The 27,988-nt window shown below is 39.7% G+C and overlaps 1 protein-coding gene and 1 long non-coding RNA gene across 2 annotated transcripts; one reads left to right on the top strand and one right to left on the bottom strand.

The window, feature by feature from the left end:
- The first annotated feature begins 778 nt into the window (after positions 1-778).
- LOC127506937 (uncharacterized) lies at positions 779-2,697 on the top strand. Its single transcript, XR_007928158.1, has 2 exons — positions 779-1,062; positions 2,434-2,697. It is a non-coding gene; the product is annotated as an uncharacterized LOC127506937 (long non-coding RNA).
- Positions 2,698-18,288: 15,591 nt separating this feature from the next.
- Positions 18,289-23,592, bottom strand: LOC127506769 (zinc finger protein 500-like). Its single transcript, XM_051883594.1, has 2 exons — positions 21,433-23,592; positions 18,289-18,669 (listed from the first exon to the last, which is right to left on the bottom strand). The coding sequence occupies exons 1-2, from the start codon at positions 22,549-22,551 to the stop codon at positions 18,511-18,513; spliced, it is 1,278 nt and encodes a 425-aa protein (XP_051739554.1). The 5' UTR covers positions 22,552-23,592; the 3' UTR covers positions 18,289-18,510.
- Positions 23,593-27,988: the final 4,396 nt, after the last annotated feature.

The raw sequence follows: 27,988 nt of genomic DNA, 5'->3' as shown, positions 1-27,988 counted from the left end.
CATTTTTAGACTTGTCCCAGTATTTGTTTAAAATGGAAATAGATGATTCCATATTTTTTTCCTCCACTTGCTCTGGAAAAAGACATGGCATTAATAATAGTAACAAAAGTGGATTTGTTTGAGGTATGTTTCCTGAAGCCAGAATGTTAAGCTATTGAACAAAACCTTTTTTGTGTCTCATCTGTGATTTGTTTATTTGCTATAAAGTATAAAATCTGAGTGAACATCCTCTAAGTGTGGTGATCCCATAATTTTTGCCAGGGGTTGTAGAAAGAGAAGAGAGGAAATAATCTACACAAGACTACGGTTAGGACAAACAAGAGTAATAATACGTTATTTCTTATGAGTAAAATAAACAGATAAATGTGAGGTATGTGATTGTAAAGAAAATGTAGAACATGTTTCAATAAAATGTAGAAAATTTCAGGAAGAGAGAGGAAAATTCTCAAAGCGAAGTTGTTGAGGCATTTATGAAGTTTATGCAGTAAACTGGTATAGGTAGAAGAATTTAAAAGGTCAATGAAGCCATGATTTTACACACTCCAATATAGAACGTAATATAGTAAACTCAATATTTGAACAGATTTTCACTGAAGATTGAAGTCTGAAGCTGCAGGTTTTTCTGTGAATCATGATGATTGAGCTTCATATGAAGAACAGAAGATCATTATGAGAAACTCCACAACATCATCCATGATAAAAGAGGTCAAAGGTCACAGATCTGTTTCTTTAAACAGTGTTATATCAGCACACAACGAGAGAACGAATGAGAAATACAGGATATAAAGCCTAAATGAATCATGTCTGTTGTAAATGAGATCAATAAATGCTTATTTGTGTGAAAAAGTGATTGTTGTTCCTTTGAGAAGCATTTTGTCCAAACTGAATGTTTGAGTGTTGAGAAGATCTGAGTTTCTTCTAATATCAGTGTGTTGAAGTGTTGTTTCTCTCTCTCTGCTGGAGTTTGTGTTCACTCGAGTGGAATAGAGGTTTTTGTACGACCGTTTCATTAGATTGTATCACTGTGGTGGACTTTCGGTGGAGGAACTAAACTGGTGCTCGGTAAGTCTGTTTTTTAATTCCTATTTAAGAAAAAAAGGTTACACTTTATTTTAAGGTGAAGAAGTTACACGTTACTACATGTACTTATTATAGTAATAACAGTAAATTATGCATAAATACAAGTAACTAACCCTGAACCAAACCCTAACTGTAACTCTATAGTAAGTACATGCAGTTAATTAATATTACTCAGTACTTATTTGAGTAGTACAATGTAACTGTCAGCATACAATAAAGTGTAATAAAGAACAATTTAGAGTTAAAATGATTTAAAGTTGAAACAAGAAAAACATTAATGGCGATTATTATTAGATATTGGAGTAACACTTTACTTGAAGCCTTAAAGGTATTCATAATGTATGTTATAATGCCTTATATGTATCTTTTCATAAATAATTGTGCATTAAAATGTGCATTATAAATGCAAAAATGCAATATAATATATGCAAATTCGTTATTACATCTGAAAATGGTTGTTTTGTCATGAGTTTTAATGCATTGTGTAACAATGAATAGATAAGTATTATAATGTGTTATAATTGCGGTTATAATTATTCATGAGATCATACACAATGTATAAAAGAAAGATTAATTAATGCATTAAAATACTTTTAAAATATATTTTGTATGAAGGCTTTAAGTAAAGTGTTACTGATATTGTTTCATATTTAATCGAAAATAATGATATTGTCATGTTTATTCATTCAGAAGAACAGCATTAAAAAAAAATAAAATAAATCTAAATGCATTTCCATAATGAGTCTCACTGTGAGTTTAATCAGTTTATTACAGGTTTAATTTCCCTTTTTTATTTTTTATTTATTTCTATACTGTGTTCATATGTAGTTCATTTTTATTGTAGATATCATACATGGGGAAAAAATAGATCTGACATCAGAATGTAAATGTTGCTACTTTCTGTATTTCAGTCAATGATACTGAATCTCTTTTGCTCATGTTGTGCTCATAATTCAGTGCTTTATAATTCAAGTACAATTTACGAATTGTATTGTTTTCTAGTTCTTATCAGTGATATAATCATCATTTGGCCTGAGCTTTAGTCAAACTTTGAACTTGAGTTACATTTTGAGTTGAATATCTCACGTAAGTAAAAATGTGCTTTATATTGGGATGCAAAAACTGCTGGAATTAAAGCAGTCAGTGTCTCAGTATATTGAGTTTCATTTCTGAGGTTTGATTTAAATGTATATAGTGATTGTGTAGTTTGTATATTGTATATTATATCAGCTCTAGTGATGTTGAATGACATGAAGGATCAGATTGTCGTGATTTTTGCTGCTGTTGAAATGCTGTGAGTGAAACAGTGTGTTTTCTTTGTGTTTGTGAATGTGTTGTGTTTGTCTCCTGCAGCTGGTCCCACAGTGAAGCCCTCAGTGTCTCTGCTGCCGCCCTCTTCTCTGCAGATCTCTGGAGACTCAGCTGCACTGCTCTGCCTGCTCAGCTCTTACTCTCCACAGGGGGCGCTGGTGAGCTGGACACTGGACGGGTCAGAGGTCACCGAGGGGGTCGTGACCAGCGCAGAGAGCCAGCGGGACGGCCGCTACAGCCGCAGTAGCGTCCTGACCCTCAGCAAAGCACGCTGGGAAAAGGGAGAGGTGTACGTCTGCAGAGTAACACATGATGGAGCTCCTCATGAGGTCTCGTTCCACAAGAGCTCTGAGTGCTGATGTTTCTCTCCTGAAGATGAGCCGTATCTGAGTGTCCTGTGTCAGGCAGGATTCACATGAGTCTAGTGCTGCAGCTGTAGTGATTTACAACTCAATACTGAAAGAGAGCTGGCGTGTCAAAGCACTGTGTGATCTTTCAATCTGCTGTAACATTCAATAAAGCTTCTCAACAAGTTCACTTTGTGTCTGACAACATCATTCAACTAACAGATGAAGATGCAGGTGCTTTTCACAAGCTTGATGTAAATGTCAAATAAAGCTCTTGGGGTTTGAACATGGTCTCTGGAGACAGAGCTGCTCTATTCTGAGAGGATCACAATCACTCCACCCTGACAATGCAAATGGGCTTTTCAGTCTCACTGTTTGATTGGTCACATGATCTGGACTGGAACACACCAGTTTCACTTCTGCTGAACATTTACATTTAAAAAAAGGTGGTGAAATAATGAATAAAAATATAAAAATCATTTAAAAACAACAAAACATCACAAATCAAGAATTAGTCGTTCTGACAGTAATTGTGTAAGAATGTAAATCTTTCTGTGGGTCAAATGGAAAGCATCACTTTTCATCATGTCTTGTGTGATGATGAAGATTGTGTTCTGTTCTGCTCTCAGTCATGAAGTCTTAAACTCACAGCACTATAAACACTCTCAGAGCACTGAAGCATGTGTGACAATGCAAAGTGACTCTCTCTATTTAAATCATTATCCTGAAGACTGTAGATCAGTCACAAAAGACATTTTCCAACAACTTCCTCATGTTGTGAAACATGTCAAACAATTATACACACATTTCTGAAGTCTATTGACAGAATCCTGTATATTATTGATTTGGTCATTATTAATATTTTGTAAGGTCACTGAACACTTTCTATCATTCATTCTGCACTGTTCTGGGCTCATTATTAGTTGATGTAATAAACTGCAGCAGCTCTTTGGTTTAATTGTGTTTCTGAATGACACAATATCAGTGTTCAGGGTGGAAGATTTCTCAGTTCTCTGGTACTGAACAACATCCATGAGCTCCAGCAGCATTAAAACACACTGTGCTCTTCTACTGTGTGGAACTGCAGTGTCAGTAATGGAGCGTCTAACAGTTCAGTTCAACAGCCTTTACTGAGATACTGCAGCTGACTGAATGTGTCGTCATGTTACAGTTCATAACAAACTCAGTTCAACTGTCAGACTGATCAGGGATGGCATCAAAGTCATCAGCATTACATTCACAATCATATCCATAACTAATTTCAAAGCACAGAGGCAGGAGTCATGATTCTTAGGTCACCTTTACTCATGATATCCACGAAAGACTCACTGAGGAGAAGGTGATGAAGGCTATGAGGTACAACACTAATGAATTAATGTGTGTGTGTATATATATATATATATATATATATATATATATATATATATATATATACACACATGAGTGAAAATGCCCCCTTAAGAACAGTGAACATTTACTGCTAAACTGTAGCATAAAGAGATGAGTTTAGCATGTACAGGATTATTATACATTGTCCAGTATATTAGAATATAAACATTCTAATGTTTTATTGTTAATCACTGTTAATTCTGCAATTGTTCATCATGATCAAGTTGAGATTCATCAGATCAGGCTGTGTGAATCAGTAGAAGCAACAATAAAAGTTTCATTCTACACTGCAGAACTTCATTTAGAGAGTGCAGTTCATCTCAGAGAAATACAGTTGTTTTTTATTGAACTTTAAAATGTTTTTTGGCATTTGAAAATAGAAAGATATGCTTAAAAACATGGTTGAAATTACTGACAGTGCATTTCTGTCATTGGAATAAGAAAGTCCAGCACATTGTAAGATACAGTATTTCACACAGTGTGTTTTTTTGTTTCTCGTGTTCTTTGATTCCTGGGTCTGTTTTTCATAAAGCGCTTCTGAGATCAAATGACAAATGCAAGATCATCTAATATCATAATATTCTGGCTAGTTAGGTTCTTTGAATACACATGTGAATTTAACTAGTATAGCTGGATTGAAATATCTAAGATAATGCGTTCATGTGTTGTTTTTTTTTTTTTTTTTTTTTTTTTTGAAGTTATAGATAATACACTATAACTCTTACCACTTCCCAAGCAAGGGGGGAATAGGAAGTGATTTTTTTTTTTTCTTCATATTTTTACATTAAAAACTTAAAAAAGTGCAACAGTTTTTAATCACCATTTAAATGCACATGGGCGTCAGTGCCGATAGTCCCGTGGTTAGATCACTGACATATTGCTCCACTGTGTCTCTGGTGACTCAAGTTTGAATCCCAGCTTGAGATCCTTTGCCAATCCTGTTCCCCTCTGTCCACCCCACACTTTCCTGTTATTCTCTACTGTCCTGTCCAAAGTAAGGGGGAAAAATGCAGATGAGCCTAGGTATGTTTGTCTTGTCTTTTATTCAAGGTCAATAATTAAAATGGTTTTTCACAGTTCTGTCCTGTGCAGCTCTGTCACTAGGTTGGTCCAAGAGCGCTGGCTGGAGCTCATCATCAGGCTGCACCTCCACCACAGTGTCCTCTCTTTTCTGTGCATAGATGCGACTTTCTGAAGTTTCTTGATTCACGCACAGAACCTTTTCAACAACATCTCTGCATCTCTAATAGTGTATGTGAAAGTGCCACTTGTGCAAACAAACAAACAAACAAACAAACAAAAAAGGATATACAAAGTAGTTTTTGAACTTTTGACATAACTCAGGGAGATGGAAGAAGCCCAGCAGAGAGAAGAAAATAGAGCAAAAGACAGAGACGAGATGATATGAAGAGATGAGAGAAGAGAAGAAGTCCAGCCGAGAGAGGAAAGAAGAGGATCCTCAGTTTAATGGAGGATCTTGTCAAATCACATTCCATTTTTTTTCGTCTTTTTATTTCATTATTTTTTCATTATAAACTCACTTTTTTCCACAAACACACACAGCTTTTAGGACTATAAGCTCAAAGTAACTCGGCTTGTATTGTCTTTGGGTGGAGCTTGATGTCCAGCTCCCCTTCTCTGGATATAACGGGTGGAGCTAGACAGTCCAACCACACCCTAACCACAGCCATAACCCTATCACTAAACATATCTTCACCCATTATCTCCATATATGTGGAGCTGGATATCATTTGGTTGTGCAGTGAGCACCACTTGTGTTTGGAGCATTTGTTTCAGAAAGTGGGGCATTTTTCCATTAGTTTGGTTTGTTTAGGCATATATGAACATGGAAATCATGCTCAAGATCTGCACCAAAAAAAAATAAAAAATACAGTCTGAGATCACCTGAACAAACCCTGGATCAGTTCAGTTGTAGTGAATCTGACTCAATGGACCAGCGAAACAGGCTGTGTCACAACTGTGCGTGTCACAATGTATTTGTTTTCCTTTAAACTTAATGCTACAAATGAGCCAGACATGGAAATGGCCTTAGATGACACTGTAGTGGCAAGTTTTGCTGGAACAAGCACCACACATATTTTCTCTACATTTTAGTTCAGTTAGTAATGGATAAAACATATGAATATGTCATAATAAATAAAGTCTCTGAAAGGTTTGATACACCATTGTGTTGTTTGTGATCCTCCATCAGCAGCTGCAGTATCTCTCAGCTGTATCAGTGCATCACTGTGACGTCTGACTGACCGAGGTTTTTGTACCACTCTTTATCACTGTGTGAGCACCCAGTTACTGTTGATATAGTGCCAACTCTGACAGTAATAATCTCCTGTATCTTCAGTCTGGACTCCACTGATGGTCAGAGTGAAATCACTGCCAGATCCACTGCCACTGAATCTAGATGGAGTTCCAGTATAACGGCTTGTTGCTTCATATATGAGAAGTTTAGGAGCTTCTCCAGGTTTCTGTAAGCACCAGGACAGACAGGGTGGAGTACAGCCTGTTAAAGGAGTGCTGGCGCTGCATCTCATCACAACAGTTTCTCCTGGTGTGACTGTATGAACTACAGGAGTTTGAGTAACTGTGATCTGTCCACTGGAGCCTGGAAGAGAAATGAATAGGATTTAAATGTAAAGTACATCAAGACAATAGAAAAAGCATGTGTCATATTAGAAATAGATGTCATATTCATAAAATATAAAACTTTAGTATTTTTAGTTATAAGCAAGTCAGAGTTTCACTGTATACCTGATATACAGATCAGAGTCCAGATGAAGAAGGTGATTGTGTTCATTGTTGTTCTTTTGTCTTGTGTGATGATGAAGATTGTGTTCTGTTCTGCTCTCAGTCATGAAGTGTTAAACTCACAGCACTATAAACACTCTCAGAGCACTGAAGCATGTGTGACAATGCAAAGTGACTCTCTCTATTTAAATCATTATCCTGAAGACTGCAGCTCACTCTCAAAGACATTTCAAAGACAATTCCCAAAATAAACATTTCATTGCATGGTATTCCAAGGAGAAGCAGGTTTATAATTCATTGTCAATGTGTTTTCTCTCACCCAGCATTCATATGTGAAGTCTATGGACCCCCTAAAGGAACACGGGACAAACAAATATGAGATGGAAGGAATAACAATACTTTTGCGTTACCCCGAGAAATTTTGCGTTCTCTCACAAAACCTTCTGAGCTGTTTGCAGGCGAATGCAAAAGCATTGACTTATTTTTATTTTTTCCTCCCATCATATTTTTTTCCTTCACCATGTCCCTTTAGGGGCTCCAAAGGATTGACAAGCTTGAAATACAATGTTTATAAAGTCTGATTTAACTTCTTGTTTCTCATTGATAGTCTGGTTAAAGGATTATAACAAAAAGACAAAAGTTATATCTGTTATATTTTAATAAAATTCAACCCCTGGGATATTAGGTGCCCAAAGTTGATGAAACACTCATAAATAAATGACAAAGAATAAGCATATTGTATCTTCTCTTCCCAAAGTCTTCAGAAGTGAATGACACCTGAAGCCAGACACATTCAATTTACAAATGGCCGAGCTGCTCTTATGTTAAAAACAAGGTGGATAAAGACTATAATGTTTGTCTCATTCGTTTAGTGTCCAAACCTGCTCCTGAAGGGCCTGTAGAGTTCAGCTCCACGTCTACACTATCACAGACTTGTGCTGGAGGGGCGACAGATAAGAAAGTGGGACTCTAATGGAGACAAAGTCCACTTTCTGCTCTGACAATTCACCCATTCCTGAATTATGAGGAAAGTATATTAATATCACCTCCATACTTAATGCATTGGAGGAAGGTGACAGATAAGAGAGTGGGACGATAATGTCAACTCACCCTGCTGAAAAATCCAGCATAAACCAGCATGAATGCCATGTTGGTCCAGACTGGTTTAGTCCTGGTCTAACTGGTCAAGAAAAACTGTGCTGGTGTAGCTGGTCCACAGCACTCCCACTTCCCATGCTGGCCCTATCCACCTTATTCCTGACTAACCTACTGCGTTTCAAATTATGGGTTGCACTTCTGGTTTGGGGAACTTCCGTTTAAAAAGACTGAAATGAATCATTTCAAATCATAAGGTTGCCCTACAAATAAAGCTTATCCATCAGTTTGACTGAATGAGCTGTCAATTTTTCTTTCATGTTTTATATTCAGACATCATGAGAATAACGTAACGCTTGGTATTTTAACGTAACGTTATAATGAATATCTGTGGCAAGATCTCTTTTCAGTCGCTGCTTTCTATCCTCGTGATTATTTTCTTTTGTCCCTTTGCATGCCGCTGTAATAGTATGAAAAAGGACAACATATACTGCACATTTGTGGTCTGTTCTCCCGATATAATGTACGATATATCCCATTAATAATTCAGTGGAATGAACGAAGAATCTCTCGTTTTTCTCCTCAAAGCCTCACGTCTCTTTCCAAGTTTGTTTTCACAGGTAAATACAATTTATTATCTGTAAAAATGATGGAAATCACTTTGAAATAGTATCACACAATGCTGAAGTTCATGGACATTTTTTATTAAGGCAATGTATATTACTCAATACAGATATATATCACTATAGTTATATTTAACCCGTCCGTTATTTCTGTGGAAAGAATCTCGCTTTTTCATGGCCTGTTGAAAGTACCTTGTTGATGCTTTTACACTTTTAAATGTCCTTTTAATGTTCGTTGGTTGAAGGGTGAGTAGAAAAATGTCATCTCATTGTACCCAGTTTAAAAAAAAAACTAAATGTATTATTGCTTTCATAGAGCGAGTCTTTCACTGACTGTTTACAGCTTAACGGAAGTTACACCCATAATTCACACAAAGCGTCATGGGGCGTAGGAATAAGGTGGATACCAAAATCTATTTAAAATACATTAATTTCAAACTAAGTATCCTTCAAATCCATTAACATATTTATTGACATATCATTTAGAACTTACTGATATAAAATTATAATTAAACTTTATTTGGAGTATTTATTTATTGCACAATGCACATTTCTTAAAGGGGTGGTTGATTATGATTTGACTTTTTTAACTTTAGTTAGTGTGTAATGTTGCTGTTTGAGCATAAATAACATCTGCAAAGTTATGATGCTCAAAGTTCAAAGCAAAGGGAGATATTTTCTTTTAAAGAATTCTGTTTAAGGACTACAACAAACGGCTGGTAGGGACTACAACGAGCTTCTTCCTGGATTGGTAACATCTCTAACCCTACAATTTACATAAACCCCGCCCCTGAGAACACACAACAAAGGGGGCGAGGCCATGTTATTGCAATACAGTACATAACACAAATGAAATGCTAATCCAACTGCAGAAACAGATGAAAGCCTTGAAAAATGATGTGAGCTACTGATTGATTTCAGATCAGTAGTAAAAGAAAAGTTGTCCAAAAGGTTCGCCTACACAAGGAGAAATGTGGTACAGAACAGTCCAGTTTTTTGAGGACTGCACTCTTTCAGATTGAAGAGGTAAGGTCATATTTACTCTTCTCTCATTTGCTCTTCATTTGTGCTACAGTTGATGCTCTCCTCATCATGTGTTATAGGGATACTCCACACAAAAAGGAAAATTCTCGCATTTACTCACTCATGTCATCCCATATGTAAATGTCTTTCTTTCTTCAGAGGAACACAAACATTTTTAAGAAATAATTCCTCTCTGTGAGTCCATATAATGCAAGTGGATGGGACCTCTAGAGTTGATAAAGGTCATTTCTGTTGAAAAGGTAGAAACTACTGCTACAACCACACAAAACCAACACAATGGTAATTCCCAGTTAATGAATCAATGTCTTTTGAAGCTAAATCAACTGGGGATCTATAGATTTCCATCATGATTTTGTGTGGTTGTAGAAGTGTTTCTACCTTTTCAGATAGATGTGGAGGGGGCGGGTTTTAATTGTGCTCTTGTTTGGTGGAATATAAAAGCGTCAGTATTGACATTATGCAGAAGTGCGTCTGCCTAGCGTCAGTGACGGAGTTACAGGATTTCCGGCGCACCGTGTGAATGTCCGAGAGGTAGGAGTATTCAGCCGTGATGTGGGCTGTTTGTTTGTGCCATGCAGGGTTACATTATTTCATTGTAGTGTGGATTGAGGAGCATTTGTGGGATGCTTTTAGTGATGGCTGTTTCCATGGAAATGCATTCTATCTACCATGGAGTTCCCTGTGTTATGGGAGTCGCCATTTGACAGACATTTCTACTATGGGTTTGGTTGCTTATTAGTGACCTAGCTAGTGATCCTTACTCTTGGTGTGTGTTGTATTTACACAGTTAATGTCTGAGCCAATGCAAGAGATGTTGCAGCGGTCTTTGGTTTCCCTTTAAACTGCTGCTTGGATGTCTGCCGTTCATGTTTGCTTCACCATAGATGACTGCTTGGACATCGAACTGTGTTCTCGTGGCCGTTATATTGTTTCTGGGATCAATCTTTGGAGATGTGTGAGATCAGCCTGTGTGATTGAGCTGCTGGACCGGACCATCAGATCAGCACTATTAGTTTGACCGCCGTTGTTCATGTGATATTGCACTGTGTTTACTCGTTAATCCTAACCGATTTCTTCCAGCATGCGACACTTGTGGGATCAGCCGGGTCATTAGTCTGGCCTGCCGCCTGGTGCTTTACTCCTAATTTTGAACGTTCGTATGTATCAACTCAAATCAAAGTCTTGAGGGGGTGTACAACGGGCAGTTATCCACCAGTGAGTTTTTTTTTTTTTTTTTCTCTTATTCTTTTGGGATTGATTTGTTTTTGCTTGTTCTAACTGTATTGTGATTTAAATGATTTGTTAATTTGTGTTCTTTTTTGTATTTAGTTATTTTGAATTTGCTTGTGGTTCATTTAGTTTGTAAACCAGGTTGCTCCTGCCGTCGGACGCAGAGCCCCATTGACTGCATAGAACAGGTTCGGTTGTTGTTGTGTTTTTGTTTGTTTTTTGGAGGCACATGTCGAGCTGATTGAAGGCTTTTACAGATATATGTACGAATATTGTGTAAAGTGTGTGTTTGTTTGTGTTTTACTTTGCGTTTAATTCCCCCTTCAGAATTGGAGGGCCAGCGCTGTTGGAGGATCCAATGCCCTGTTCGCCTTGACACGTTCAAGACCTGATTAATCTTTGTGGGTCTAAATGCAGTGAATTTTGGCCTTCACTCTGTAACTGAAGGTATTTTCACATGTAACATGTCAGTCATGGTCTCATCTGGAAAGAGATTGACGGATCTGAGCGGACGCTCTCAATGTCTTGATGGTGCCTGGGAGTTTCAATGTTTACACATTTAGGGGAAATAAACCTATGAATGGCATACTAAGAGTAGTCAATGAACAATAAACTGGGTTAAGAGAATGTATTTAAATCTTATATATTACATTTACCTTTAAAGTCTTTAGAAACTTTGCTAAACTTGTTTGTGATCCTCCATCAGCAGCTGCAGTATCTCTCAGCTGTATCAGTGCATCACTGTGACGTCTGACTGACCGAGGTTTTTGTACCACTCTTTATCACTGTGTGAACACCCAGTTACTGTTGATGCTGTGAAAACTCTGACAGTAATAATCTCCTGTATCTTCAGTCTGGACTCCACTGATGGTCAGAGTGAAATCACTGCCATAGTTAGATCCACTGCCACTGAATCTAGATGGAGTTCCTGACTGAAGGCTTCTTATGTAATAAATGAGGAGTTTAGGAGCTTCTCCAGGTTTCTGCTGATACCAAGACACACAGTCACTACAGCCAGAAATCGGCTGACTAGTTTTACAGCTGATTGTAACAGTTTCTCCTTGTTTGATGGATTTTATTGTTGGATTCTGAGTCACTGTCACTTGTCCCCAGCTCTCTGAAATTAACATATTTTAGTCATTAATGGTTATTGGACTGTAAATGAGATGTGGTTGTTTATTTTTCAAGATATTTATAGAAGATATTTACCCTGAATGCAGAGAGTGAGAGTCCAGATGAAGAAGGTGATTGTGTTCATTGTTGTTCTTTTGTCTTGTGTGATGATGAAGATTGTGTTCTGTTCTGCTCTCAGTCATGAAGTGTTAAACTCACAGCACTATAAACACTCTCAGAGCACTGAAGCATGTGTGACAATGCAAAGAAGTGGGCAGGATTTACAACAGTGTGTGCTGATAACAAAAATAAACTGAAAAAAATAAATAAATAAATAAACTCTCTACATATAAGATTTGGTATTTCAGTGGTCTACTTTAGACATTCTATTGACTGTAAGTAACTTTACAATGTCAACATTTACATGTCAACTTATTCTACTTACCCGAACCGAAACCTAACAGTCTACTACAGTCTACTAATACATTAATGAGAGTTTGTTGACAAGTTACTTCCCAGATAGCAAGGTGACATTGATTCAATGTTGAAATTCCATCAGAATCATCATTTTGGTTGAGATTGAAAATTCAATGCTAAATAATATTGAATCAATTGAATCAATATTGAAATTTCAATGCTTTTCAGTGTTGAAAAATATGAACATTGAATCAATGTTGATTTTTGGTCAGCTTCATCACTGGTGGAACTTAGACTAAGCTATGTCAATCCATCTGTCCCCTCATACAACACTTTATTCACATTAGCATTCATGCTTCTCATGACCCTTCCTTCTAGTCCCAAAAAAAATAAAAAATAAAAAAATAATTCTGCCAACTGAAGTGTGTAGATAAACTCCAACCAGTTGGAAGTCAGTGAGATGAAAAAGCTGGACATTATTATTATAATAACTCTACACTCTTTCAACTTAAACAGTAAATTCACAACTACTTAAAACATCTCACCTGCACTTTAAGGATCCCGCGTCAGACGTTTTTCTGACGTCACGACGCACGAGAGTCTTGAACTTTCTGCTCGAATCGATCGATTTTCTCGGACTGAAAGGTAGGTTGAATCTGGAAATATGTTTTACTTTAATATATTAGATAATGCAGCATTTGAATGTGTGATTTATAGTTCATTAACGTTGTTTGTGGACATGAATCCTAACAGAATCGTAATTAATCGAATTTAAAATGAATTCCTCCTTTACCGTGTAGCAGCGTGAGATATTTGAAATGCTGTGGGCGGGAAGTGCGCGTGGTGCGGGAGAAAACGCCCGAGGCTGTGGGGAATCCTGCATTATAATATTGAGGCAGATCGAGGCTTCGCGAAACACTGAAGCAGTTGAAGCAAATGTGCCATAATGTGTCGAGGCTTCGAAACAATCTGACACCCATCTCCACGGTGACCCCTAGTGGTCAGAACCGTGTAAATGCAACAAAACTGAGGCCAAACATGCATAAAAGCACCTTTTACAAATGTATTGCAAAAGTTTTATTGAAAGTAAAATCTATGCAATTAACTAATCATCTAATAAGATTTTCAGGGCTTGTTTCTCTGTTCCATGGCTCAAGCTAAACAGGCAAATAAGAGATTAATAACTACCATTATTCATTTTAATTATTCTAATGTCTAATTACATAATGTCTTAAAACATCTACAAATGTATAAAACTGATCAGAGATCAGGTAAAACCATAGGGTAAAGCAGGCACGTGCACAGGTAGGGCTCAACCTGTGCAGAGCACATGCCCTTTTTGTCCTTACACTCCGAAGTGCCCTTTTTTTTTTGGAGGTGTTTTATTTTATTTATTTATTTTCTTCAATAAATCAATGCTATTGGTCACCCTTTACGTCTGTCTGTCTGATTTACAAATATATTTAGCCAATTAAAGGTATTAAAAAGAGCTTGTGACAAAATCTTTTTGGATCCTCTCAAACTGTCAGTCAAACCTCTTAACTCCACCCCCTGAGTGCAGATCCACAGCAGAGCAGCTGAATGTTTTACAACGGTAAATAAATATCTTGTTGTTTGAATAAGTACAACGTTGTCTTTACAGAAGAAACACTAGTATGTCTATAAAGGCTCATATTTTATGCATTTGAGGCCTGAGACCGGACCGGCGGCGGAGAGAGAGGGAGGGGGCTAGCATTTGCCAGCTAAGTTAGTCATAGCCAATACCCTACAAATAGCCTTAAATAGCCTGTGCATACAGTAGTATTACATCTTTTATAGATTGAGATTTTGGCCAAACGTATTTTACAACAGGAAAAACTGAGCGCTCATATCCTATTGATGATGACTTAGCCTAATGTGATGCCGTCGTTTTAATGACGGACAAATCACACATTTGCACACATTCGATGGTCAAAAACCCGGCGTAACTGCATTTGAGTTTGACACAAAGCGAGTGATCCTCGTCAGCTAGGTAAAATATATTTCTAAGAAATTTCTTATTTGATTTATGATGGCTATCTGCTAATACACTTAATTTATTAACATTTAACCATATTATATATGGTCACACAGTATGGTTAATGTTTAAGAAGTTAATATGCATTATTAGGGGGGTGCCCTTTTTCAGTTTCAGCACATGTCCCTCAAAAGGTCTGTGCACGGCCCTGGGGTAAAGCCCATAGACACTTGTTCAATTGTTCTCAATGAATCTGGGTTCACTTTATCATCGCCCTCTACAGGTGAACCATTGAAATTTCGAACTGTTTTGAAACGTTTCGAAACAGTGATGACGTAATGAAGACTCGTTTACTGAAATCACGTGACCTTGGTAGTTTGATACACGCTCCGAATCACTGATTCGAAACAAAAGATTCATAAAGCTTCCGAGCTTCATGAAGCAGTGTTTCGAATTCGGCTATCACTACCTGTATCCCATTGTGCTATCGGTGGGTATGACTGCGACAAACTCGTGCCTATAAAGCATTCTATTTGCCGTGATATCCTGATGGATTCTCCCTCTCGTTCTATGCCGTGATTGTTTGCTGCCGTCTTCAAGCTATTAAAAGGAGCTGCTGTTTATACAGCCGCGCAGACTAAATTATCGCCATTTATTAACGGGGACTGCTGGTCTGATTTTTACGTGCCGTTCTAGTGCCCTGCTTCATGTTTTGGTTTGTTTGGGAGGCCTGAATAGCTCTTTCATTTATAGGAAGAGATTAAACTGGCCTCTGTTTCTCTTCTTTTTCTTTTCTGAGTTAAATCATTTAACCTTTTTGTTTTTCTTTGTTAATTTTGTGGAAGTTTTGTTTAATTGAACTGATTTGATTTTCTTTTCTGTAAAAGCATTTAAGTTCTGTGGTTGTATTTGCATGTGCTCAATCTATTAATGCAACTCAAATTGTGTGATCAGCTCCTGATGGAACAATTTCAGGAGATCAACTATCTGATTCTAAGGTTACGTTGTTGCTTCTCCTTACTTCTGTCTGTCCTTGATACCATTTACGTGAGGAGTTGCTTCATTAGTGATGTCCATACTGCCGTTTCTGCCAAGTCCATTTTTATAGTTATTTATTTTCTTTTCGATTTATTGCAGGAGCTGAGGTCCCACGGGTGGATTGGTCTCCCTCCTTGTAGTGGTGGTTCTCTTTCATCGTGTGCAGTGTACACTTTGAGTGTTTGATAGTGTGATTAGAGTGCACGGGTGCAGGGATGTGCACAGACATTTTGGGGGGCAGGGGCTCAAGTGGAAAAAAGGGCACTTCTCATAAATATATTAAGACAATTTTGACTTCCTTACCAATTTATTTTAATTTCCTTACACTTACTTACGCAATTGTTTTATACTCCACAGGTTTCTACAAAATAATCAGTTCACACAGAGACCATGGTCTTCTTTAGTATTCACTAGGTTTATCACAAGAGAAGGCAACAGCAACTATTTTCAAGTAGCTATATATTTAGAATAAATGACTGCACCAAGGAGAGGGACATTGTTTCACTAATAATTTGTTTATTTTGCACAAATCGATAAATCGTTTTAATTCTTTTGGTGTTATTGGAATACTTCTTTCATGTAGTGGACAATTTTAAGATTGTGGTCCATTTTTGCTTCCATGTCTTTTACTCTAATGGGAAGAAAACTTAACTTTGACCCTACACATTTAGATGGAGTTTGTTTTAAGCCTACTACCCTCCGTCTGTTTGCATCTGTAGATTTCTTCTAAATTAACCAAAACAAGCTAATCTGCATATTTAAACACATCAAGAGTTTTTTTTTTCCCCCTGAAATGTTTTAAATACATTACATATTATAACAAATGCCTGCAGAGGGCGCCAAACGCCTGCTGATTTTTGTTGTTACACAGCACAGCACGATCAAAGCCAACCACCATAATTAAAAATATATTATTAGTTAAATAATAATATTCGGACACTTTTTTTTTTATAGAAATGCTACAGCCACTGTAATTTCTTCAACAAGAATATGACATCAAACATGCACACTCAGAGTGAGGGTTTAAACTTTTATTGATGTATTATCCTGTGTAAGCGTAGATTTAAGAATAGCATTATGTAATGCGGTATTATGATTTTTAAATAGTTTTAATTGGAATAATGCGGTTCATGGATGCTCGTCCGTGGAATTCTCCTCTTCTGGTATTGACAGCCCTACAGATATAACTTTACCATGGTTCAAAACGCAATGCATGGCACATTAAAATAATTCACATGTTTGAGAACATACATAGGCTACCTGAAAGAAATGCACGGGATGGATCCATCTAGGGCTTTTTTCTTTTTCGCTTCTCATCGCCAGACAGCAGTTGCACTTTCCCGGGCATAGTCACAAGTTTTCAGCCAGCAGCAAACACGAGGTGGCGCACATGGGTGCGGGAATGAATGGCGTGTCGAGGAGGGAGGGCATCTGAACTCGACAAAGCCGACCTGATATAGTATTTTTTTTTTTTTTTTTTTTCAGCACCCTAAATATATTTGTTTGACATGGAAGCTGTGCGCAAACAGGAATATATGTTCATTTATAAAAAAAAAAAAAAAAAAAAAAAAAAAAAAAAAGCACCCCAGAAAAAAGGGCACTTTCTCTCGAGGAAGAAAAAGGGCAGGGGCTCAAGCCCCTTTTATGTTTATGTGTGCACGTGCCTGCACGGGTGTGTGTGCGCGTGGAAGTGTGCTCTTGTGAAACCAAACTCTACATTAATTCCTGCCGTGGGGAGCCTCAGCCCTGCTGGTATCATTCCGTTTTGTTTTACATATCCACATATAATTGCTACTTAAGTTGGTTTGTTTGTTTTATCTTTTTCTTTGTGTAATTTGTTTTCTTTTGTTTGAAGTGGGGCTTCAAGAGTTTTTTTGTGATTCAGTGTTTTAAATTATTCTTGTATTTTTATACTTACGTCTCTGGCCTAATTTTATGAGGGAACCGAACCTGTGTGCTTTATTACTCAATTTGAGTGGTTTGAGTATTTTCCCTGGGGTTAATCCTTAGGGTGGCGTAGTCGGACTTTATTACTAGTGAACAAAAACGTGGGCTTGTGTCTTAAAATTGTATATATAGGTTATTTAATGCTTCCCTTGTCAGTTAGAAAGTTTTGTTTGTTATGTTGGCCTGGAACTCTCCTGAAGATTTGCTTCCTTTATTTCTTTCTTTTTGTTGATGTTATCTTTGAATTGTTATTAAATACATTAAGTTATTTTGCTTAATTTGGTGTTTGTGGCTTTTCTGGATCAGGGGATTGAAGTGACCGTCAGTCATTTTCGTTTTATTTATTATTTTTATTTTATTTACAATAATTGTTACATCCTCCTACCCCTAGACAAACTGGGAGGATCGTAACATCAGTGATGCATCAAAATCATCAGCATATACACCATAGTGAAAATGTCTCTTTAAGAACAGTGTACATTTACTGCTAAATTGTAATATATTTGCATATTCATTGCCCAGTATATTATTATGGAAATTAATGGAATCATGTGCAGATTTAGTTTAGATGTTTTATTGTTAATCACTGGTAATTCTGCAATAAGCCTCATTTTTCATCATGATCATAGTCAGTACAAATATTGCATTCATAACTGATATTTATGTTTATTTCTCTTTGTTTTCCACATACATCACATGTCTCATATTTAATCTCAATCATCTCCACTGACACTATTGTCTCTTAAACAGTTGGAAATGATGCTGAAACTATATGGTCATCATTTTTAAATAATTGTTTCAGTTTATTTCACTCTTTGTTTATTTAGGTCATCATAGATTTAATATGTAGTAATTGTAGCAAAGTTCAGTATTCAGGAAGGAAGAGGACAGGGTCGGCTTGACTACTGACTGCTTTTTATTTGCACTAATTCTCACAATACAAAACAAAAGGGGTGCAGACAGGCACAAAGCGGTCACAAATCATTCACAATTCTCTCACACGTAGATCACCAGCGGGGCAGCAGTCAGTAGTCCGTCTCTCTCTCTCCCACTCCTGTTTCTCCTGGTGTTATATACTCTCTCCACACCAATTACTGAAACAAGAGACAGGTGTTCGTCATTTGCATTTAACCCACTCACTCACCGTTCGTCTCCTGACTCTCTCTCCCGCTGCCGACTCCGCTGAACCACGCCCCCCTCGCCACATACCCCCACCGCCCGACTCAGGCCGGGGAGCCATCCGGCCTGCACCCAGCCCCCTGTCCGACGCGTCTGTCTGCAACAGAAAAGGGAGAGAAAAATCAGGAGAGTGTAACAACGGCCCGCCACATAAAGCAGCCTTCACTTGGGTAAAGGCCTGCTGGCACAGCTCCGTCCACTGGACCGTATCTGGTGCCTCCTTTTTAGTGAGATCAGTCAAAGGGCTGGTGAGGTCCGAATAATTAGGTACAAACCTTCTCACCTCCTTTTTGGTCTTGGGACGCGGACAGGTCGCAACTGCTGCCGTCTTATCAATTTGGGGACGCACCTGCCCATGTCCCAAGTGGAAGCCCAGATATCTTACTTCCACCCGCCCAATTGCACACTTCTTCGGGTTGACCGTGAGCCCAGCCCCTCTCAGCGACCTCAAGACAGCCCTCAAATGCTGCATATGCCGCTGCCAGTCATGACTAAATATAATTATGTCATCTAAATAGGCAGCAGCATACGCAGCATGGGGCCGTAAAATTCTGTCCATGAGACGCTGAAAGGTAGCCGGAGCCCCGAACAGCCCGAACGGAAGGGTAACAAATTGGTGTAATCCAAACGGCGTGGTGAAAGCTGTCTTTTCTGTAGATAATGGAGACAAGGGGATCTGCCAATATCCCTTTGTTAAGTCCAGTGTCGAATAAAACCGAGCCGTACCGAGCCGATCAAGCAGTTCGTCCACCCGTGGCATTGGATACGCGTCGAATTTCGACACAGCATTCACCTTGCGATAATCCACACAGAACCGAACCGAGCCGTCCGTTTTCGGAACTAAAACTATCGGGCTCGCCCAGTTACTGTTGGATTCTTCTATTACGCCCATGTCAAGCATTGCTCCTAATTCTGCCTGAACCACTTTTTTTTTATGTTCAGGCAAACGGTACGGCCGGCTGCGAACTACCACGCCCGGCTCTGTCTCGATATGGTGCTGAATCAAATTAGTACGGCCCGGTAGGGGCGAGAACACGTCCGCAAACTCTGCTTGTAATTTCGTTAGGTCAGTGAGCTGGGAGGGCGAGAGATGATCTCCTCCGGGGGCCAGTGCGAGAGATTGGTGTTTGGTATTCGCCTCTGGCCCGAGATCATCCTCTCCACCAATCACCATCGCCAACATCACTGCCTCTGCCTCATTCCATTTTTTAAGGAGATTGAGGTGATAAATCTGACGTGCCCCTCTCCTATCAGACCGTATAACCTCATAATCGAGATCTCCAATCCGCCGTGTGACCTCAAATGGTCCTTGCCACTTTGCTAATAATTTAGAGCTTGACGTTGGAAGTAATACAAGCACTTTCTCTCCCGGTGCGAATTTACGCAAGTTAGTTCCCCTGTTGTACAGCCGGCTCTGTCTGTCCTGGGCTTGTAACAAATTCTCCGTTGATAGCCGCCCCAAAGTGTGGAGTTTTGTTCTCAAGTCCATTACATACTGAATTTCGTTTTTACTCTGAGATGGTCCGTCCTCCCAAGTTTCTCTCAGGACATCCAGTACCCCGCGGGGCTGGCGTCCGTAAAGAAGCTCGAAGGGGGAAAACCCCGTGGAGGCTTGCGGGACTTCTCGCACAGCGAACAACAGGGGTTCTAACCATTTATCCCAATTTTTGGCGTCTTCTTGTACGAATTTACGAATCATGGTTTTAAGCGTGCGATTAAAACGTTCGACCAGCCCGTCAGTTTGTGGGTGAAAGACGCTGGTACGGATCGCTTTAATGCCCAATAATTCGTAAAGTTCGCGTAAAGTACGTGACATAAACGCCGTGCCTTGATCGGTGAGGATTTCTTTTGGAATCCCCACCCGGGAGATTAAAGTAAACAGTGCGTCCGCAACACTCTTCGCGGAAATGCTGCGGAGGGCCACTGCTTCAGGATATCGAGTTGCATAATCCACAATGACTAATGCAAAGCGATGTCCCCTGGCTGATCGCTCTAATGGCCCGATGAGGTCCATACCAATTCTCTCGAAGGGGACCTGCATTAATGGGAGGGGGCGCAAAGGCGCTTTTGGGGTGGCCGGTGGATTTACCAACTGACATTCACGACAAGACGCGCACCACCTGCGCACATTCTCGTGAATGCCCGGCCAAAAGAATCGGGTCATGAGGCGATTTAGTGTTGTTGCCTGTCCTAAGTGTCCAGCCATTGGATTAGAATGAGCCGCTTGGAAAAGCATTTCCCTGCGGCTCCTTGGAACTAACAACTGGGTTGTATCTTCTTTTGTCTGGGTGTCTTGGGTCACCCGATACAACCGATTCTTTATAACTGCAAAATATGGATAAGTAAGCGCCCGTCCAGGCTGGAGAGGCTGACCGTCGATGGTTTGGACCTGCTCAAATGCACGTTTTAGGGTCTCATCCTGAGACTGCTCCAGGGGAAAGTCATCGCGATCCGAGAGAATTATTCTCTCAATTTCACTCTGTTCCCCTGAAGCAGCACTCAGTGGTCCCCGTTCAGTCTCTCCCGCCTGTGCTTGCGCATCCCCAACCATCGCCTGTTTTCCCCAAGAGGCATCCGTGCATAAATAACCCAATAATTCAGAAAATGCTGGCCAATTTGTCCCCAAAATTAACGGATGCCGGAGGTGCGGATTAACTGCCACCTCAACGCTATGCTTTTGGCCCCTGAACTGGATAATGACCGGCACTACCGGATATACCACCACATCCCCGTGTACGCACCGCACCTTAACCACGCGGCTTGTATCCAATGCCCCGGATGAAATCAGGCTTTGATGGATCGAGGTTTGGTTACAGCCTGAATCCACCAAGGCCTGATAGGTACCCCCCTTGATACTCACAGGTATTTGATACCAGCCAGCTTGACCGGGGGCAGCCTGCGGGGCGTCCGGGACCCGGACCATTGTCCCAACCTCCATCACTGGGCACCTGTCCACGAAATGCTCCGGGTCCCCGCAACGCCAACAGGCTGGCCCAGACCTCCCCGCCGCCCCAGTGGCAGGGAGTGGGGTAAATGATTGGCGTGGAGAGAGCGGAGAAACAGGCGCGGGGTCCTGTCCAGCGGAAGTCAGTCCCGCCCTCCTGGGCGGGGCTCTGGGACCCCCAAACTGGCTCTGGTCAACCCCGCCCCGCCCCCGGGGCGGGACTCGAGGATGGACAGGTGGGCGGGACCTGGGGAGAGGGACAGGACGAGAGAGAGAGACAGAAGGGGAAGACGGGGAGAGAGAGACAGATGGGAGGGGTTCGCCGACCCCTGGGCACGCCACCATATGGTCCTCCGCGAGGTGGATGGCTGAGTCCAGCGACGTGGGGCGGTGGCACTGGACCCACTCTGCTGTCCTCCGTGGGAGCCGAGTAATGAACTGCTCCAGTACCACCCGATCGACAATCTTCTCCACGTCGCTTCCCTCAGCCAACAGCCATTTGCGGCAGGAGTCCCGGAGCTGTTGGGCCAACACGAACGGTCGGCCGGACTCGCCCAGTTCCAGGGAACGGAACCGCTGGCGATGTTCTTCAGGGCTCCGGCCGACCCGCTGGAGGATGGCCCTTTTTAGGTCGTCGAAGACCAGGAGATTCTGCACCGGAAGCTGCTGTGCCGCTATCTGGGACTCCCCGGAGAGCAGCGGGACCAGGCGCATCGGCCACTGGTCCCGCGGCCAGCCCGACAGCTCGGCCGTCTTCTGAAAAAGATCGATGAATACCTCCGGGTCGTCCTCAGATCCCATTTTGTGGAGTGGTAGGTGGGCGGGCACAGCTCGAGGTTCCAGGGCTTCCGGTCGAACCTCCCGGTCAATCCAGCTCCGGAACCTCTCGCGGTCCTCCTGCTGGGCTTGAACAACGACTTGGAAGCACCTCTCTTGATCCTGTCTCAAGTCCAGCAGGGCCTGGTGTTGTTCTTGTTGCATGACCGCGAGGGAGGTGATAATCTCCGCAAATGGCGATCCGGAGGACGATTGCATGGCGGCGGCTTCCGTCTTCCTTCCCGGGTTTCGGCACCAGTGTAGCAAAGTTCAGTATTCAGGAAGGAAGAGGACAGGGTCGGCTTGACTACTGACTGCTTTTTATTTGCACTAATTCTCACAATACAAAACAAAAGGGGTGCAGACAGGCACAAAGCGGTCACAAATCATTCACAATTCTCTCACACGTAGATCACCAGCGGGGCAGCAGTCAGTAGTCCGTCTCTCTCTCTCCCACTCCTGTTTCTCCTGGTGTTATATACTCTCTCCACACCAATTACTGAAACAAGAGACAGGTGTTCGTCATTTGCATTTAACCCACTCACTCACCGTTCGTCTCCTGACTCTCTCTCCCGCTGCCGACTCCGCTGAACCACGCCCCCCTCGCCACAGTAATATTAGGATATCTTTGATGGATTTTCACAGGCTTAGACTGAACGTTTGAGTCTGGGACAGGAGTGTAAAAAATCTTTTGAAAAATTTGCAAAGCAGTAAAATCTATCAATGAAGGCGTGATAAAAGGTTTCCAAGATGGTTTCTGGATTCTGCTCCATGTTGACATGATTGAATCCCATAATATCTGCAGATCTCTTATTGTTCCAAAGGTTTTCTGTTGGATTCAGATCTGTGATCTTGAAGGCCACTGAAGAACATTGAACTGATTGTCAAGATCACAAAACCAGCTTGAGACGACTTCTGCTTTGACACATCATCTCACAAATACATGCAGGTCATTTGCATTTCTATTGAATTTGTGTCTCTTAAAGGATTAGTTCACTTCTGAATGAAAATTTCCTGATCATTTACTCACCCCCATGTCATCCATTTTTCTTTCTTCAGTCGAAAAGAAATTAAGGTTTTTGAGGAAAACATTCCAGGATTTTTCTCCATATAGTGGACTTCACTGGAGTTCAAATGTCAAATGTCAATTTCAGATCATTTTTCATCTGAGTAAACCAGTTCTGTATTATTGTCTTCTTTGCCGCTGTAAAACCAGCAAACAACATTCTCTTCTTTAATGAACTCATACAGCAGTTAGAATCGTCATTGAGAAGACATAAACCTGGATTAGAGACATAATCAATTTGTAGTAAAAAGGACAAAACAGAATTCACATGAGTCCATAACAACAACTGGACATTCCCAAAACATGTGGAGAAAAGTACCTCATGATAAAGATGTATGCTAGATACCAATCCATCGCGATGCATAATCCTCTTAAAAGAAAAGCAAGATAAATAAAAGTATTGATGCCTGTTAAAGAGAACAGAAAAAAACAAAACAAAAACAAAACAAAACAAAAAAAACACAAGAAAAAGGAACGACAAACAACAATGTACATGTACACGAGAATGTAGGTGTGCGCAAACAACAGAAACAAATGTTGACCAGTCCACTTCAACACAAGACATGTCCCCAGGCCCACTGAGCCAGAAACTGCTCTCCATTTGCCCCGAAAAAATAAATAAATAAAATAATTTGTTATTTACGAGTCAGCGGACGAGCGTACAGGACAAGATTCCAAAAAGAAATGAACAAGTCGTCCCCTTGGAATTATAAGGTTCTATCTGACATTTTTGTCAAAATTGAGTTATTTTTGTCAAAATTGAGTTATTCGCACTCTATCTTGGCTCTGTAAGGTTCTATCTGCGTGAGCCAATCAGCACTTTGAATGCACACACAAGGACCAATCAGGATCAGCGTTCTTTGTCATGTCGCCACAATAGCGGAAGAGTGCACGAAAACGCTAAATCAGTGAAGAGAAGACTAAATAATAATTTTGTTAGGGAGTTATTTTCAGTTAGACACCATGCTAACATTCGCCAGCAGCGCTATTAAAAGGACAGGTCCGGGTTTTGTAGTCTATTTACTTATTTCCAGTCACGTCATACGAGGGAAAGTTATGTACATATTAGGTTATGTTTTAACTTTGATCCATCCTGTGTGCTTGAATTGAGCTGTATGTACGCTATGGCATACTGGATTAAAGTGTATACTACATTAAGTGAGATGAAATATTAAATTTTAGATTGTTGGCAAAAACTGAGTTGTTGCATAGTTGAAGTAATTTAAATATTTTAAATGTGAAATATTTTTAATTAAATATAGTCAGTGAAACATTTTTCAATGTTTATTAAACTTTGTTAAACACCTTTGCTGAAGCATTGTCTGTTTTCTTGCAGTTTTTTAGTCTTAAAATGTCTTAAATTTTACAATATTGCTGCTTTCTGTCTAAACAAAAGGAAACTTATATTTAAATGGTTCCTGCAATAATGTGTTAAATTACCCATATATAAATATTCATTTAAAATATAAAAAATAAATGTCATAAAAACCATTAAATTAAACTTTCTCATGCATGTCAACACATTGTTACAAAACTCATTTTATGTTTTAAAGGAAATTATAAGCAAACTGTTTGTGTTTCTTGAAAATTATTGCTTCAATTAATTTTTTACCAGATAGAACCTTATAATTCCAAGCGAAAAGTGTTTTTTTTTTTTTTTTTTTAGAATTAAAAGGTTCTATCTGCATTTGACCTGTTCCAAAAATCCCCATTTACAAATTTGAGAGGATTTTGATATTGTACATTTACTGTCAGAAGAGTATATCTTCTGTGAAGAAACTGACAAAATCTTCCGCCTTTTGAGGAGAGTCGAACATCATCTGCTCACCTTTGTGCCGTAGTTTAATTGCCGCCGGATAGATGAGGAAGGCCTGGAGACCGAGTGCGTTCATCTTCAAGACTGGATTAAAGCTCTTTCTCTTGGTAGTTGTGGCTGGACTAAAGTCCGGAAAAAATAGTGGCGTGACATTGTCCTGTGTATATTTCACCGGATATGCCTGCCGAGCACCCTTCAGGATCACCGACCTGTCATGCCATCTTAGTACACGGAAGATGAGAGTACGCGGCCGATCAGAGTTTTTCCTTCAGTCATACACGCGATGGGCCCGGTCAATCTCGATGTCACGGCCTTTCAGTGAAGAGATCCACCTGGAAAGATGAGCTCTGAGGAAGCCAGCTGCATCGGAGCCCTCCGCCCCCTCAGGCAGAGCCACCAGTCGTACGTTATTTCTCCTGCTCCTGTCTTCAGTGTCCGTCATTTTTGGTGAGTTGGTGAGTTTTTGACTGTCCTCCTACCCTCACGTGCAGCAGCCTGAACAGAATTGACCCAGTCACGTGTCTATCACTTCTCTTACTGTCGAAGCCACAACCGAATAGGGAGTACTTTGTTGCTCTTTGAGCGTTAGCTTGATACCGTTAGCAATAGCAGTGTTGAGATCTTCTCTGGAGATGGTGGAATCTTTGAATTTTTTCTTTATTGGCGATTGTTCAATCTCTCTTTTTCGATTGTCCTTGACTGCTGGTGTACTCATAGTGGGCTAGAAAAAGAGTGGTTCAGAATTTACTGACAGGATTATACAATATCTGACAAAGTGAGACAAGCGAAGGACTGTGAGTGCATTGCTGCAGAAGGGTCACGTGATCTCCAGGTGCTGTTTATTTCATCCTGCCACATTTAATCAGTTTCACATGATCAAGAGTGCAGTTATACTGAATATCAGCACGGCTGTGATTCTACCATAGACATGAAGAGCAGCACGACTGTGAATGTCATATTACTTTTATATAACACTTCTATAAGCAAGAATTTCTAACTTACCTTTCAGACTAAATCTGATTAGTTAGTATGCATATTTTTCCACAACCACTGGAGAAAGAAACCGCTTCTTTCAATCCTGGAGTGAGAGAAAACACATTAAAAACAAATGCTATTTCTGCTTCACTCCACATCGCTCTCATCCTGTGATCTGAAACACAAACAATAAAACATCCCAGTGCTGCCATAATTCATATGAGTACTAACGGTTATTTCGGTAACACTTTACTATAAGGTTCATTTGTTAAACATTAGTTAATGTATTAACTAACATGAACTGACCATGAGCAATACATCTGTTACTGTATTTACTAATCTTCGTTAACATTAGTTAATGAAAATACAGTTGTTCATTGTTTTTTCATGTTAGTTCACAGTGCATTAATTAATGTTAACAAGATTTTAATGATGTATTAGTAAATGTTGAAATTAACATTAACAAAGATTAATAAATGCTGTATAAGTGCAGTTCATTATTAGTTCATGTTAATTGATGTAGTTAACTAATGTTAACTAATGAACCTTATTGTAAAGTGTTACTGTTATTTCATAAAAAAATAAATGACTACATATAAATGTATGTTCACTTTATTAATTAATTTTAAAAGTATTTAGAAACTTTGCTAAACATTACCATTGTGTTGTTTGTGATCCTCCATCAGCAGCTGCAGTATCTCTCAGCTGTATCAGTGCATCACTGTGACGTCTGACTGACCGAGGTTTTTGTACCACTCTTTATCACTGTGTGAACACACCACCACTGTGGTAACTCTGACAGTAATAATCTCCTGTATCTTCAGTCTGGACTCCACTGATGGTCAGAGTAAAATCTCGTCCAGTATGTCTTGTTCCACTGCCACTGAATCTAGATGGAGTTCCACTATAACGGCTGTTGATCCAATAAATCAGGAGTTTAGGAGCTTCTCCAGGTTTCTGCTGATACCAGGCTAAACGATCATCGTATATTCCTACATCTATATGACACTCTATTGTAGCTGTTTGACCCTGTTGGACAGTTTTAACTTCAGGTTGAGTCAGAGTCACTCCTCTGGATTCTGAAGAAGAGAAAAGAAAAACAATTATTGTTTAAAACTACTACCATCATATACTTTTACAAGAACACCAAAACCAGAGTCAGTTTTTATCAGTCTTACCTTGAATAAACAGTGAAAGTGTCCAGATGAAGAAGGTGATTTTGTTCATTGTTGTTCTTTTGTCTTGTGTGATGATGAAGATTGTGTTCTGTTCTGCTCTCAGTCATGAAGTGTTAAACTCACAGCACTATAAACACTCTCAGAGCACTGAAGCATGTGTGACAATGCAAAGTGACTCTCAATATTTAAATCATGTTCTCTTGTGCTTTGGAGGAATGTAGCAGTTTTCACAACTCATGAAATACGTATATTTCTTTAAACAGTGTTATATCAGCACATGATAAAAGAATGAATGAGAAATATAGGATATTTTCACAGTTAGCATGTATAAACAATCCAAAAAGAGCAGAATGCACAATGAAGATACCTTTAATGAAACAAACATTACTTCAGTAGAAGATGAAGAACAGAGGAGAACTCAGGGTTTAAATACACAGAGGAAGAGAATTAACTGAAACAGAACAGAGCCGTATTTATCAAGCCTCTGAGAATTACTCACAAGAACTCTGCTAAGACTTGACACATTATATATATATATATATATATATATATATATATATATATATATATATATATATATATAATGTGTATATGTAGTTATATAAAAAATAAATTTACAAA

Source organism: Ctenopharyngodon idella, chromosome 24 (genome assembly GCF_019924925.1).
Source record: "Ctenopharyngodon idella isolate HZGC_01 chromosome 24, HZGC01, whole genome shotgun sequence".
NCBI classification, from domain to species: Eukaryota; Metazoa; Chordata; class Actinopteri; order Cypriniformes; family Xenocyprididae; genus Ctenopharyngodon; species Ctenopharyngodon idella.
The sequence above is the reverse complement of the archived record's forward strand: the minus strand, read 5'-3'. Positions and strand labels throughout refer to the sequence as shown.